The sequence below is a fragment of the Hyaena hyaena genome, unplaced genomic scaffold (genome assembly GCF_003009895.1).
Source record: "Hyaena hyaena isolate Hyena2069 unplaced genomic scaffold, ASM300989v1 scaffold_2437, whole genome shotgun sequence".
Classification (NCBI taxonomy): Eukaryota; Metazoa; Chordata; class Mammalia; order Carnivora; family Hyaenidae; genus Hyaena; species Hyaena hyaena.
The window spans coordinates 18281-34499 of NW_024083074.1; the positions used below are offsets into that span (position 1 = coordinate 18281).

General features: G+C 47.7%; 1 protein-coding gene across 1 annotated transcript in view; it reads right to left on the reverse strand.

The window, feature by feature from the left end:
* Nucleotides 1-14975: 14975 nt before the first annotated feature.
* Nucleotides 14976-16219, reverse strand: part of LOC120227520 (NUT family member 2G-like) — a gene marked incomplete at its 5' end in the record, with an annotated part of 6301 nt that continues 5057 nt past the window's right edge. Inside the window, one exon of the mRNA XM_039225618.1 lies at nt 14976-15876. Coding sequence (XP_039081549.1) covers nt 15115-15876 — 762 coding nt within the window. The remainder of the gene's footprint in view (nt 15877-16219) is intronic.

A 16219-nucleotide genomic window follows, 5' to 3' on the forward strand; every position in this document is an offset into this window, starting at 1 on the left:
CACTAAAGTATGCAACTATAAGATTTCTTACCCACTTTTTAAACAGCTTTATGGGGACAGGGTTTATATACCTTGAAGTTCACTCATTACAAGGGACAAATGAATGATTTTCAGTCAACTTTGAGAATTGTGAAGCAATCACCAGATTCGCAGCTAATGTGCTCTCATCGCCAGCTCTAGACAGCCACTGATGGGCTTTCTGTCCCTCTAAGTATGTTTTCCGGACATATCATATAAATGGAATCATAATATGTAGTCTTTCAAGTCTGGCTTTTTCACTTAGTGTGACAGTACCTCCCACCGGCATTTGCGGGGAGCTGGCCTCGAGCCCACAGGCTCCTGCTGGCTGACCTGAGTCCTTGCTCTGCAGCAGGACTAACCTACTCGCCTTGGGTTTGCAGACCGCTGGCCTTGAGGGTGAAGGATGGTAAGGCCTGACCACACTCGAGAACACCCTCCATGGATGCCAGCAGGTCCGTCCGGGGTCATGTCGACACAGAACCCACCGCCCGGGCACCGCTTCTCCTGCACGCAGCCCCCCCCCCCCCATCCCTCACACCTTCCCCTGGGAAACCTTCCCACCTCACCTGGACCAGATGGCCTTGGAGACATCGGCCCGCCCTCTTCCCAGGCTGCCAGCTTCCCGAGTAAAGCGACCTCTCTTTTCCCACCATCACTGTCTCTCAGTGTTGACTTTCCAGCGGAGAGCAGCCTCCTGAGGTTGGAACTGGTTCTGTCTGGTAACATTAGTACCTTGTTTTTGGAGTTCCTCCATGCTGTGGCACATGTCGGTATTCTGTTCCTTTTCCTTCCGAGGTATGGTTGTACCACATTTTGATTATATATTTACTAGTTGATGGGCGCTTGGATTGTATGCAGTTTGGGGCAGTTACAAATAACACTGCTATGAATTCATGTGCTGGTCTTCAGGTGGACATCTGTTTTCATTTTTGGGGGGTGGATTCCTAGGACAGGAATGAAAGTGCTGGGTCATACCTAGGTTTAGCTTTAAGATTTTCTAGACTGACAAACTCTTTTCCAAAGAATCTGTACCATTTTATATACTTACCAAAGTGGAGGAAATTTCCACTTTATTCTATATGTTTCTAACACTTGTCTTTTTTTATTATAGTCATGCTAATGGTGTGAAGTGCTGACTTACTGTGGCTTCAATCCTCTTTTCCCGAACGACTAATGATGTCTAATGTGTTTTTATGTGCTCCATTGCCACTCTTGCATTTTCTTTAGTAAAAGTGTCCATTCAAATCTTTTGCCTATTTCAAAAACTGTTTGTCTTTTTACCAAGTTGTATCTATGTTCTTTACCAGATATGTAATGTGTAAATATTTTCTCCAAGTCTCCAGCTTGTCTTTCACTCTTAAACAGTGGCTTTTGAAGAGCAAAATATTTTAATTTTGATAACTTCTAAGAAGTTTTTTTTTTTTTTGTAGGGGTCATGCTTTCAGTGTCATACTGAAGAGATCATGAAGGTTTTCTACTGTTTTCCTTGAGAAACTTTAAGGGTTTGTTCTTTTTAAAAAAATTTTTTATAGTTTATTTATTTTTGAGACAGAGAGACAGAGCATGAGTGGGAGAGGAGCAGAGAGAGAGGGAGATACAGAATCTGAAACAGGCTCCAGGCTCTGAGCTAGCTGTCAGCACAGAACCTGACGTGGGGCTCAAACCCACAAGCTGTTAGATCATGACCTGAGCCGAAGTCGGGCACTAAACTGACTGAGCCACCAGAGTACCCCTAAGGGTTGGTTCTTACATTTGGATCAATTTTTAATTCACTGTTGTTTAGTGTGATGTACATTTTTTCTGTTTGTTTGATTTTTGGATTTTTGTGTTACTATCCATCTGTCCCAGCACCATTTCTTGGTTAAAAAAAGAAAAAAAATTATCTTTCCCCCACTGTCTTGAAGGCTTTGTGGAAAATCAATTCATAGTAAAAAAAAAAAAATAATAAGATTTTATTTCTGGGCTTTCAATGCTGTACCATTGTCTAGATGTGTACTCCCATGCCAGAATTCCACTGTCTAGATTAACATGCATTATAGCAAATTTTGAACCAAGTAGTGTAAGTTTTCCAGCTTTATTATTTTTCCAAACTATTTAGGCTATTTTAGGCCCTTAGCATTTCCATATAAATTATAGGATCAGCTAGTCAATTTTTACCCCCCAGTAAGTCTGTTGGGATTTCTACAGGGAATTAAATTTATAGGTGAATTTCTTGATGATATGAAATCTCCATCAACTGTTTAAAAATATTTTCAAAATGTCAATTAATACCTGACATTATATTACACATATATTTTTGTCTCTCCCTCCTTACCAAGGAAGGTCCATTGGCAATATGTGCTTTTTGTTTTTGTCACTTTGTATTTATTTTAAGCATTGTATCTTCAACACCTAGAAAAATGTTTGGCATACAGTAGGGCTTGCTTAATATTTTTGACAGTCTAAACAAAAAGATAAAACTTTTTTTAAAAAATGAGGAGTCAGAAAGCATCATAAGGTAATTTGATTGACAAAGGGGGTTACCAATATGTGTTAAAAAGTTTGAAATGTGTAGATAGATTTAAATAAACTAGAGTCACTTAGGAATGTGAAGAAGTCTTCTAAAGAATTCTACAACGTCTCCATACAATGAGTACTACTCAGCAATGAAAAGGAAGGAGTTACAGAAAATTAAAACAGCATGGATGAATTTCAAATGCATTGTGTTTAATGGAAGAAGCCAAACTCAAAGGTCACATGTTGTAGATTGCATTTATATACTTGGAAAAGAAGAAGCTACAGGGAGAACAACATTATCAGTTGTTACCAGGGGCTGAGGGTGAGAAAGGGAAAGACTGTGAAGGCGGGGAAGTTAATATGGCAGAGGAGTAGGAAGACCCTAAGCTTGTCTCATCCCTCAAACACAGCTATGTAGTTATCAGATCATTCAGAACATCCCAGAAATCAATGGGAGGTCTGAGAGAACAAAAACTGTTGAGACTACAAGTAGAAAAGCGACCACTTTCTGGAAGGTAAGAAGTGAGGAGAGTTGACTTGGGAGAGACATAGCTGCAGATACAGCAGTGGAGAGGGGGCCTGCATTTGGAGGCTACTGCAAAGTAGTATAAGCAGCAGAACTTTTTGACGTCTGCTACTGTGAATTATGAGCCTGGCTTAAAAGTGCCCAGGTGGCAGGGCGGAATCCCAAGAGTGACAATGTGGTCTGAAGATCCCCTGGGTCGCAAGAAGAACAGGTGGCACCAGTGTGCCACACTGTTCCCAAGCATAGGAGTCGGCCTTGGGTGCCAGCTCTCTGCTCTGCTTTGACATAAGCTCTGAACTGCTATGCAGTTGTGCAACTGCTTTCTTAAGTGGGGCAGCAAAATCATGGCATGACCCTCCCCCAGGGGAGCAGCACTGGTCCATGTCGCAAGAATCCCTAAAATGTGGAATTTTGAAACTTAGTGTTGCACCTTAGATAAAAAAGCTTGAACACAAGCTGTGGGAACTTGGGGTTCTGATGGAAACTGGGGACACAAGAGGGGTGATTGATTTCTTGCTCTTCTTTGAGTTCCCTGAAGAGTGGGGCGTGCAAACTTTCTTCTTGGGGCTAGAAGGTGGGCACAGCCATGTTCATCCCACCCATCAGTGAAGAATGCCTTCAGGGATCAAGACTGTGCCACCTAGTGGAGGGAAGAGCCACTTAGAGCAAGCCCTGCCCCCTGCACCCCAGAGGCAGATTTCCACTGAAAGAAGTCAGCCTGAGAACCACACAGCAGGCCCCTTCCCCAGAACACCAGCACAAATAACTCTCTGCACCAAGTCCATGATCATAGTGCTGCACATCTTCAGCTCAAGGGGAAATAAGATCTAACTTCTGTTTTACTTTTACTCTTTATTTTTTACGATTTTAATTTATTTTCTTATTTTTTCAATTCCTTTATAAATTTATTTTTCCCATTTTCTATTTGTATATATTTTATTTTTTACATTCTCATTAGTTTTTTGGTTTGCTAATTTTAATTTAGTTTAATTTATTTTTGGATCTAGATTCGTTTAACAAGCAGACCAAAATGCATCCACAATCTAGTTTTGTTCGTTTGCTTGTTTGTTTTTTCTTTGTTCTTTGTGGGTTTTTTTTTTTTTTTTTTCCTTTCTTCTTTTCTTTCCTGGACAAAATGACAAACTAGTGAAATTCACGTTGTGAAATTCACAGCAGGAGGTAGAAATTATGGCAAGGTAATCAATACAGATACAAGTTAGATGTCTGAACTAAAATTTAAAACTACTGTAAGAATATTAGCTGGGCTTGAAAAAAAACATAGAAGATACAAGATAGTCCCTTTCTCCAGAAATAAAAGAACTAAAACCTAGTCAGGCCGAAATTTAAAATGCTATAACCGATATAACCAATATGCAAACCTGAACAGATGCCATGACGAGAATGGATGAAGCAGAGGAGCAAAGTAGTGATATGGAAGACAAAATTGTGGAAAATAATGAAGCTGAAAAGAAGAGGGAAACAAAGGTCATGGGTCAAAATCAGCCCTCAATAAGAACAAAAAGATTGAGATCATACCATGTATATTTTCAGATTACTACACTATGAAACTTGAAGTCAACCACAAGAAAAATTTGGAAAACCCTAAAATACAGGGAAGTTAAAAAACATCCTACTAAAGAATGAATAAGATTAACCAATAAATTAAAGAAGAAATAAAAAATACATGGAAGCAAATGTAAATGAAAACATGACAGCCTAAAACCTTTGGGAGGCAGCAAATAGAGTCCTGAGAAGAAAGTACATTGCAGTTTAGGTCTGTCTCAAGAAGCAAGAAAGGTCCCTAACATACGACCTAACCTTACATCTAAGGGAGCTAGAAAAGGACCAGCAAATAAAGCGTAAAGCCAGCAGAAGAAGGGTAATAATAAAAATTAGATCAGAAATAAACGACATAGAAACAAAGAAAAACATTAGAACAGATCATTGAAGCTAGGAGCTAATTCAACATTAATAAACTCCTAGCCAGACTTATAAAAAAGAAAAGAGAAAGGATGCAAATAGATAAAATCACAAATGAAAGAGGCGAGATCACAACCAACATCGCAGAAGCACAATTATCAGAGAATACAAGAAATTATATGCCAAAAAAACTGGGCAATCTGGAAGAAATGGACAAATTCCTAGAAACTCATGTCATCTTTCTATAGCTAGTATACAGAAATATCATGGAATTTTGTAAGAAATATTGCTTCTTAAGATCTTCAAGTTATTTATTAATTATAATCTCTTTTGTCTTGGTGGGTTCATTAGAATTTTCTACACAGGTTCATGACCTCTGCAAATAAAAGTTCTACTTATTCCATTCAAAGTTGGTTACTTTAATTTCGCATTTCTTTCCTTCTTCCTCTTAAGGATCATATTTATAAGGGCCTTGTTTTTTTATTTTGTAATATGTTATTTCCATCTCTATCTTTAAATTAGAGTGTTTAGTCTACTCACACTTAATGTGATTATTGATGTGGTTTAAATTACATTTTCCCATTTGGTACTTGTTTTCTGTGTGTCTCTTATCTTTCCCTCACTTTTACTTCTATACTTCTGTATTTTCCACTACTTACATTTTTTATCGTGTCATCTAATTTCTCTGTTAATTTTATACCTATGTTTTTAGTGACTTTCAAAGTGGTTGCTGTATTTGTTGGGGTTCTCCACAGAAACAGAGCTAATATGAATCAAGACAGAGAGAAAGTCAGACACGGAGAGAGACAGAGATTGATTAGCTATGAGGGATTGGCTCACATGATTACGGAGGCTCAGGAGTCCCACGATCTGCCATCCGCACGCTGGACCCAGGAAAGCCAGTGGTGTGATCCCAGCCTGAGTTCAGAGCACGAGGAAGGTTTGGTGTTGCTGCCATGAAAATGGTGAGGCTACATGGCAGCAAATGAGCTGGCCTCATGGAGCTGAGAGTGACCCTCGATGACGCTGGTAGGAAGCCAGGGCCTCAGACCTTCTGCTGCGTGGAACTGAATCGTGCCAGGAGCAAGGGCAAGCTTGGGAGCAGATTCTCTACCCAGAGCTTCCCAGCGAGAATGGGTCCCGGTGGACATCCACCCCAGCCTCACAGGACCCTTGGCAGAGAACTCTTCTCAGATCTCCTGTACCTTAAACACTCTGGTGACTTCTCCCAGTTCTGCTGCCCCACACGTGCCTGCAACTCTCCCCACGTCCCCCGTGAGCCCATACGCGTCACAACACCTCCAGACACTGCCGGCGCTCCTTCCAGCCCTCATCCTCCCCGAGCTGCTGGTGCTTCTCTGAATCCGCCATCCGCCCAGCGATGCTGGTGCTTCCTGGGTCCCACAACTCCTCCTCGAGACAACTGTTTGCCTGCAGGCTGCCTTGTGCTCCAAATCTCGGGGAACCCCCAGGCCCTCTGTGCCTCCAGAAACTGTTATGACTCCTTTCAAGCCTCTGGTGCCCCAACCCCTCTTTGATCACTTTCAAGATCCCTGTGCTCCTAGATACCCTGTGACTCCGAGTGCCCTGCTGCCTGGGTTATAACCACAGTGGTCCGTGTCTCTTGTGACTAGAGACACTCTTGCCACCACTTCCAGGTCAGCTTCACCCCCAGACTCCCCAGACTCCACCCAAGTCCCCTGCACCCCCAGACTGCAGAGGATGCTGTTCAAGCCCCTTCACCTCCCCAGACTGCAGGGGACTCCATCCAAGTCTCCCGCACCCCTCCCTGTTCCAGGGGTCCCCCAACAAGTCCCTTGCACCTCCCCAGCTCCAGGGGACCCCGCCCTACACTCTGTGACTCCAGACTCCCCTGCTCTTCCTTCCACCGTTCCTGTGGCCCCAGATGCTCCTGTGGATTTTTCTCAGATGCCAGTGCCCTCCACGCTCCTGGGACTGCAGCCAAGTCTTGTACCTGCAGACAGGCTTCCAGCCTTCTGGGCTCCCTTGCCTCGGCGCTCCTGAGCCCCTTCCAAGGGTCCCATGACACAGACATTCTCGTGACTGCATCCAAGTCCCACGCTCACCCCGATGCCTTTACCACCGGACACGTGATGACTCCAGGTCTCCTGGCCCCCCACAGCCCTCCAGCACGGATTTCTCCACCTCCCCGCAGAAGATGGCCCTGCAACACCCTCCAGACTCCTCAGAGACATGTCCACGCGGTGTGCGCCCCCGTCACCTGCACTGCCAGCAGGAGCCCTGTGTCTCCTCCAGACACTGCTGCTGCACAGTGTGCATACGCTCCTCCCGGGTCTCCTCGTGCAGCCAGGCTGTGTGTCCTTCCTGCGCCCCTGTGCACCCAGACACTCCTGTTACTCCCTCCACGGTGCTGGTGCCCTTGGGCCGTGCTGCATCCCCTGGACCTTCCTGCAGACACTCGCGGGACGGTGTTAGGGCTCCTGGGCCAGCCAGGAGCTCCTGTGACTACTTGTGCGTTTCTCTGTTGGCCTGTGTCCTGGACACCACTGGCTTCCCTTCTCAGCCCAGGCCCCAGGTCCCACGGCACTTCCTCCAGACCCCCAGAGGCCTTTATGAGACCTTCGGCCTGTGCCGCCGCTCGCCTCCACGGTCAGTGCCTTCCAGACTCTTTCCCAGCCCGGTGTCCTCAGTCCTCGAGAGGCGGCTTCGAAGTCACGGACACCCAGACACACCTGTCTGGCCTGGCCCGGTCTGCTCTCACATGTGCTCCTGTGAGTGCTTTCCAGCCCTCGGTACCCAGAGACACTCCAGTAGCCACTCCACGTGCCCCGTTCACCCACACACATGTTGGTGTTCTTTCTAAGCACCAACGGACACCACCCAGCCTCTCAGATTCCTTTGTCCCAGATATTCCTGTGGCTCTTCCTAGGGATCCCTTGCCCAGGGGCCTCCAGCGACTCCTTCCAAGTGCTGGGTCCCCAGACACTCTGTTAAGTGTTTCCTGGTCCCCTGTGCTCCCAGAGCCTTGCACCTCCTCCTCGCTCCCCCGTGTGCCCAGACACTTCTGAGGCTACTTCCTGACTGTGTGCCTCCGAAAGCCTTCCGCAACCTCGTCCAGTCTCCAGCGCTCACAGACGCTCCTGCACGTGCTTCCCAGTCATCTGTGCCCCCAGACACTTGGGCGATGCCTTGCTTACTCTCGTACCCCCACCCCAGACACTACTTGTCATCCTTTCAAGTGTCCTCTATGTCCAGATGCTCCTCTGATTCCTCCTAAGTCACCTGTGCCTTCTTGACCTCCCCCAACCCTTTCCAAAGACCTTGGGTCCCTAGGCACCCAAGTGACCTCTTCCAAGGACCCTGTGCCTTGAGCCATTCCAGTGACTCCGGAAGACTGCGATGACTGTAGATACACCTGCGACTCCTCCCAATTCTCTTGTGCTCCCAGACACTCCTGTGGGTGCTACCAGGTGAGCTGAGCCGACCAGCCACTGCTGGAACTCTCTCCAAGTCCTCTGTAATCTGGATGCTCCTGCGACTCCTCAGGTCTTCCCTGCCGCAGATTCTTACATCTCTTTCCAGGATTCTTGCTCCCCCAACACTAAAGTCACTTTATCCAAGTCTCCTGCTCCCTAGACACTCTTGAAGCTGCTTCCAAGCCTTCTGCTCACCCGGACGTCTTTGCAATTCTTTGCAAGTCTCTGTGTCTTGAGAAACACCAATGACTCTTTCCAAGGAGTCTCCTGCACACCCTAGACACCCCTGTGAACATTTTCAAGAGTCCTGTGAGCTTCCACCTACTCCTGCGATTCCTTCCAAGTCTCCTGAGCCCCCCGCACTCACCTGAGCTCACAAATCTACGACTCCTGGGCCCTAAGACTACTGAGACTCCTTCCTATTCACCTGTGCCTCTCAGGGCTCCGTTCGATCTCCCGATTCTCCAGTATAGCCCACGACTTGTTCCAAGCCCCTTGTTGGCAGTTTCTTTTAAAAAAAAAAATAAGCACACATTTAGCAAATTCTCACCATCAACCTCCTGGGTATTTATCCCAGAGAAATGGAAAGCGTGTCTATGGGAAATCCTGTACATGAATGTTCACAGCACCTTTAATTGTAAGAACCCAGAACTGGAAACAATCCAGATGATCTCCAATTAGTAAGTAGCCATACAGTTTGTGGTACAGCTGTACTAGTAAGTGCTACTCTCCAGTAAAAGGAGCAAATTGATGTATACGACTTGAATGGATCTCCAGGGGGTTTTTCCGAGTGAAAAGTCGTTTATATAACATTTTGCTTATGTAACATATATATGATTCCTTTTATACAACCTTCTGAAGATGAGAAGGTTGCCAAGATGGAAAACATGTTCACGGTTGCCAGGGGTTATGGAGGACCCCAGGGAGGGAGGAGAGGTTAGTGTGTCTGTGAAGAATAGCATTAGGGATGACCATGGTGACACAGCAGTTCTAAATCTTCTTTGCTATGGTGGTTATAAGAATTTACATGTTATTGGGGCGCCTGGGTGGCTCAGTCTGTTAAGTGTCCGACTTCAGCTCAGGTCGTGATCTCACGGTTCGTGAGTTCGAGCCCCGCATCGGGCTCTGTGCTGACAGCTCAGAGCCTGGAGCCTGTTTCAGATTCTGTGTCTCCCTCTCTCTCTGACCCTCCCCTGCTCACACTGTCTCTCTCTCTCTCTCTCTCTCTCTCTCTCTCAGAAATAAATAAAACAAATTTTCTTAAGGGGCGCCTGGGTGGCTTAGTCGGTTAAGCGTCCGACTTTCGCTTAGGTCATGATCTCGCGGTTCGTGGGTTCGAGCCCCGCGTCGGGCTCTGTGCTGACTGCCAGCTCAGAGCCTGGAGCCTGTTTCGGAGTCTGTGACTCCCTCTCTCTCTGACCCTCCCCTGCTCACGCTGTCTCTCTCTCTCTCCTAGAAATAAATAAAAATTAAAAAAAAAAATTTCTCTTAAAAAGAATTTACATGTTATAAATTTTCATAAAGTGATGAATCAGTGAATTCTGCTCCTGAAACCAATATTGCACTGTATGTTAACTAATTAAAAGTTAAATTAAAAAAAGAAAAAGAATTGCATTAAAAAATTATACACAAACATATAAATGAGTACATATAAAACTGTTGAAGCTCATCTTGACAAAAGAGCAAAAGCACTTCTATGAGGCAGGATAGTTGTTTTATTTATTTGTTTGTTTGTTTAGCAAGTATATGAGTGGGGGAAGGAAACAGAGAATCTCCAGCAAAGTGAATTTTGAGGGTGGTACCAAAATATCAATCTGTTTATTCATCTTATTTATGGGGTCTTTTTCAGAACAAAAGTTTGTAATCTTGATGACATACAATTTATCAATTGTTAATTTTAAGATCATGTGTTTGGTGTCATGGCTAAGAAACTTTTGCTTCACTCTAAATCATAAAAATTTCTCTTGTTTTCTGTTGATTTATAGTTTTATGTTTTACATTATGTAGGGATATATTTACATTATGTAAAGATGTATTTACATCATGTCCAGATATAGTCACATTATATCCAGATGTATCATCCGTTTGAGTTCATTTTTATATAAGGTGTGAAGTTTAGGTGGGAGTTCTATTTTCTCTTTCCTTCTTTCTTTCTATCTTTCTATCTTTCTTTCCTTTCTTTCTTTCTTTCTTTCTTTCTTTCTTTCTTTCTTTCTTTCTTTCCTTTCGTTCTTCCGTTCTTTCGCCTGTGGGCATTCAATTGTTTCAACACAGTTTGTTCAAACAACTATCTTCAGAGCACCTGGGTGACTGGTTATCTGACGTTTGTTTTTGGATCAGGTCATCATCTCACAGTTCATGACTTTGAGTCCCACATGGGGCTCCGTGCTGACACTTCAGAGCCTGCTGGGGATTCTCTGTTTCCTTCCCCCACTCATATACTTGCTAAACAAACAAATAAATAAAACAACTATGCTGCCTCATAGAAGTGCTTTTGCTCTTTTGTCAAGATGAGCTTTCTATTTTTATGCTCGTTTGTATGCCTGTGATTTTTTTTGTTGGAAATTGGTTATTATTGGTAACTCTGGAAATAAGAATCTTACTGTTCCCATGGTTTGTTGGGTTTTTATTTATTTTTGAAGTCTGTAGTAGTGTGTTCATTTTGATGCTTCCAATTTTTTAAAGTTTGTTTATTTATTTTGAAAGAGAGAGAGTGGGGGAGGGGCAGAGAGCATGAGAGAGAGAATCCTGAGCAGGCTCCTCACTCTCAGCACAGAGAATGATGCAGGGCTAGAACTCACAAAACAAGAGATCTTGATCTGAGCTGAAGTCAAGGGTCAGATGCTTAACGACTGAGCTACCCAGGAACCCCTCCAATTATGGGAACCTCAACGATAACTTGTTGAGTTTGAGCACTGAAGTCTTTGTTCCTTTAGTTCATGTTTACCTTATGTTTCAAAACATAAGCTGAATCCCCAGAGCTGAAATAAATAAATAAAAATAACAAATAATCACTACAGGCAACAGCTACCTCCCCCGGGCACTGCTGGCTCTGAGCTGGAGTCCGTGTTCCTCACTTCACTAGGCTTGCTCTGGGCCAGGAGTCAGCCTGGGATGGAAGCGTGAGGCCTTCTCAGGACTTTTCTGAGCATTCTTGCCCGTCCTGCACATGGCTTTCTAAATCCCCCTGTATACAGGCAGCTTTGGAAAGTCCCAACATCTTACCTTTAGCTTATCTCCTGAGCTTTCAATGGTCAACACACATGAGCATCTCACTTCGGGCCCCAGGAGGCCCCCATGCAGATTGGAATGAGGGAACACAGTTACCTGCAGATAAGGTCTGCTCTGCTCCCTGCGATGGGGGAGGGGAACCGGGGACCAGCCCCGCGGCCCGCCCAGGACTAACACTGTGGCCCTGCTGGGAGGTGGGACAAGGGTGAGTAAAAATGCCGCAAAATCTTCTTATCTTTTTGAAGATGTTTTTTCTTGATTGGGCATTTGCTGGTCACTGGAAGCCTTTGACTATTTTCTGGAGCTCCTTGGTTTAGAAGTTTCTGGGTTTTTTGTTTTTTGTTTTTGTTTTTTACTTTTTTTGTGCAGAAACGAGCTTGGACCATCCTAGTCTGTCATTTTGCTATTGTCACTCTTCCTTTAACTTTGATACAAGTTTTACAATAAGTTTGTCTCTGGGGCGCCTGGGTGGCTTAGTCGGTTAAGCGTCCGACTTTCGCTTAGGTCATGATCTCGCGGTTCGTGGGTTCGGGCCCTGCGTCGGGCTCTGTGCTGACTGCCAGCTCAGAGCCTGGAGCCTGTTTCAGTCTGTGACTCCCTCTCTCTCTGACCCTCCCCTGCTCACGCTGTCTCTCTCTCTCTCTCTCCTAGAAATAAATAGAAAACATTAAAAAAAATTAAAAATAACAACAACAATAAGTTTGTCTAGTTTGACCAAAGAAAAGCCCTAAGGGGAACTGACAGGAATTGCATTTTAAGCCTGTCCATCAATCTTACAAGAACTGACAATTTACTACCTTGACTCTTTCAATTCATGAAACCAGTATGTTCCTGCACTTTTGTGGGCTTGTTGTTTTCATCAGTTCTGTAAGTTTCATTTAGCAAGCCCTTAACATTTTTTAAAAGACTTACACCAAATGTCTCATTTTGGAGGGAACGATTGTATATCTTCTAGATTTTGATCTCCAATTGTTTGTTGCTAGTCTATGGTTATGTGATCAGTGTTGCATATTATACTGATCTTGTATTCTGAGAATTTGGTAAAGTAATCTATTATAATTTTTTTATGAGTTTTCTTGCAGAGTCCTTAGAATTTTTTATATAGCCAGTTTTATGGCATCAGCACATGATGCCAGATATATTTCTTCTTCAAACCGAAGCCTCTATTTTCACTTCTTGCTATACTACATTAACTAGAACCTGCAGTAATAAGTTGAAAAAAGAGAGATGAGAGCAGATATTCTGGTTTTATTGTTGAATTGAGGGGAAAACTTTATCCTATTTTTATCTCTACATAACTAAAGGTTAAACTTTGGACACATTAGGGTACAATGCAATATGTGTGCTTAGATACTTTATGACTGTTCTTCAAATACCACTGGAGAAAATTCTTTTTCTGTCAGTGTTATCTAGAGGTTGTCAATAAGTTGCACATACAGAGCAACCAGTAGCGAATGCCCTGAAAAGTTGAATCCCAGCCTACAAGACGTATTTACCGGAAGCACAGAGAGACTACAATGGTGGCATATTCATTGCTTCCTGGGACAGCACATGGGGTCCAGCCATAGACAACACCCAGATAAAAATAGGGAGTGAAGGATGGTGTGTGATTTGAATCTCCCTCTCGGTTCCAATGACATCCTACGCTCCCAGTGGCATAGGGTTGTCTCTTCATAAGTGGGTTTGGGCTCCGCTTCAGCACAATTTGCAGAAGAATCTAGATTTGGTTGTTTTCATATGAACAGATTGTAAGGACAGGAGCACTTTACCAATTGTTCTATTTATATATTTTAGGAGCCTTACAAACAAGAAACACCTTAGGGATGCCTCTGTAGTTTGTGTGCGGGATCAGAAAACATCTTTTAACGCCCATGCACTTTATACGAATTCACAAACACATGCTGCAGAAACATGATCTTCAGAATGACCCACAACAAAGGACATTCCAAAGGGCACACTGTGGAAGGAGGGTGGAGTCTGACCTTTGGAACTGCAGTGATGCAGGGAAAATGAACCCTCAAACAGCACAGCTTAATCACAAGATATTTTGCAAAAATGAGCCCCAAGAGCCCAGGCTGGCACACAAGGCGTCCCAGACAGACGGTCCCTCAGACTCATTGAATTACGTACAGGACGTCACAGGAGACCTGCCAGTGGTGGGGACTTGGGCCAGCTCCTCGGGTCATGGGGTCCACAAGTGGGGACTTTCGGAGCCCTCTGATTCCCAGTCCAGAATCTCTAGAGCAAATACTTGAGGGCGTTTGGGGATGGCTTCAGCACTGTCTGTCCTAATAGCCACCCACTGACACCATCTTTCTCTGCCTGAGCCTCCTGGGCACCTGTGTCTGGTGATGGCTGATCACCGATGGAGGCGCAGACACAGGCAGGCCTCCCCGGTATCAGCGTTAGGGGAGCGTGGGGGACACCCTGGCCAGGAATCCCCAAGCCAGCCTGCTCTCACCCGACCCGCCCAGCGCACAGTGACCAGTGGGACACCACACAGCCCTGAAGGAAGCACAAACGTGCAGCCAGGCCAGGGCGGCCACAGGGAACACACAGCACCGTAGTCAGTGGTGACAGGTAAGCACCTGTATCTGAGGGATTTCCCCACGACTGCATGGCTGCTTTGAGGGGTTTCTTCTCAGGGGAGCGGGAGGAGAACTCTGGAGCCAACGCTGCGTGGAGCCACCCTGGCGCCCGGGACGGCCCGCATCCCCTGGCCTCCGGAGCCCACCGTCCTCGAAAACGGTGAAGCCTCCGCCTCCCTGTGGAGACCCAGGGAGCTGACCGGGAGTGCCGCACGGGACAGCACAGCGCACACCTCGGCTGGTGACCCCAGGTCCCCCTGAGTCCTTTCCCCGAGTCCGTCCTCACTGGGCCGAAGAGGACCCCCCATCTCTCGCACCTCAGCCATCCCACTGGGCCTCCAAGTGTTCCTCGAACCACGAGGCCAGAGGCCCAGAGCCTGTCCCCTGAGGCCAGGCCTTCTGCCCTCCCCCAGGCCCCACACAGGGAGCCCTGGAGGAGACAGGGATGCCCCCCAGGCCCGTGGCTGATGCTGCAGGGGACACAGGGCAGCTGCCTAAGAAGACAGGCTGGCGGCAGGCTCCGCTCTGGAAGATGGTTGGGGGCAGAGGGCGCTCCCGTCCCTGGATGTTCAGGGGTGCAGATGGTGAGGGGAAGGCCCAGGGGCCCCTCTCAGGCCCCTTCCTTCCCGTCAGGGCATCTCATGCAGGGCCCGGACCCCAGCAGGAAGACAGCGGCCCAGAGCATTTCCCTGCAAATTGTCTTTATTCCCGCATCCACACAGCGCCCATCCACACAGCGTCCCGTCCCGGGGGCTGCTGCCTCCATGCCCGTGCCCACCCCCCTCCTCCAGGCCCGGATCAACACGGGGAGCAGGAGGGGACCCCTGGGGCGCTGGCCCCCCACCCCCTGGCCCTGAGGGCGGCCCAGCGCTCCCTACTGGCTGCAGTGCCTCTTTTTCCTCCTCCCTGGGACAAAGGGGTCACGCCTTCTCTTTGGAGGCTGAGAGGGCCCAACCGGCCCCACGGCCAAGGCCGGCCTCCCGGAGCCCCGGAGACTGGCCCCTGGGAGGGGCATCTTCTTGGTGGCCGTGGCCAGGCCCCCACACAGAGCCCGCTTCCTCGACTTGAGAGCTGGGAGGCCGGCTGGGCTGCGGCCTGTTCTCTGAGGAGGGGGGGCCTGGGGAGCCCGCTGTGGCCCATGCGCCCCAGGGCTGGGCAGGCCCGAGGCGGGAGCGGGACTCTGGGACAGCCCCCAGGGCAGCAGGCCGTGCTGAGAGGCCAGGAGGAAGGCCAGGCTGGGGAGCTCCTCCTCGTCCTCGCTGGACCCAGCCGCTGGCCCGCCGGGCTCCCTAGCAGGAGGGGCCTCTCTGAACACGGGGGCGTCCCTGAGGTCAGGTCGAGGGGAGGGGCACCCTGGCCCCTGGGGAGGAGAGGGGGTCCGGCCAGCCCGGAGGCCAGGCAGCCGCTGTCGTCCTGGAGATGCGGCAAAGGCTCTGGGTCTGGACGGGTGCGCGTGGGCCTGGCTGCGCCTCTGGGGGTCCCGGCACTCGGGCTCGGGTGGCCAGGCTTCACTGCTGCCTCCTGGCCGGGCCCCGGGCTTCCACTCAGGACCGGAGTCCAGCCGGGCTGCGCGGTGACGCGGGGGTGAGCGCACACCCTCCTCCACCATCAAGGCCACCAGTCTTTTCTCCACCAGCTGGGAGGAGGGAGGTGATGGTGACTGGGCAGCACAGGAGTGTGAGAGGGGACGTGGGATGGTGGCATCGGGGGAGGAGGGGACCGGTGGCCTGGGAGGCCCTGGCTCTCCTGACATCCTCCTGACTCCCTCCCTCCCCCTCCAGGCTCCCTGTCCTGTAAGTCCCATTCTCTGCTCCATCCCTGCCCTGGAGCTCACTGGGGAGTGCCACGCCTCCTAGGCAGGGGAGCAGCGGACTGAGTCAGTGTGCCTCTCCCCTGAGTGCCCCCCTTCCCTTGGCTCACCTGGGTCCCTTCCCTCCCCTGGCTCACCTGGGTCCCCTCCCTCCCCTGGCTCACCTGGG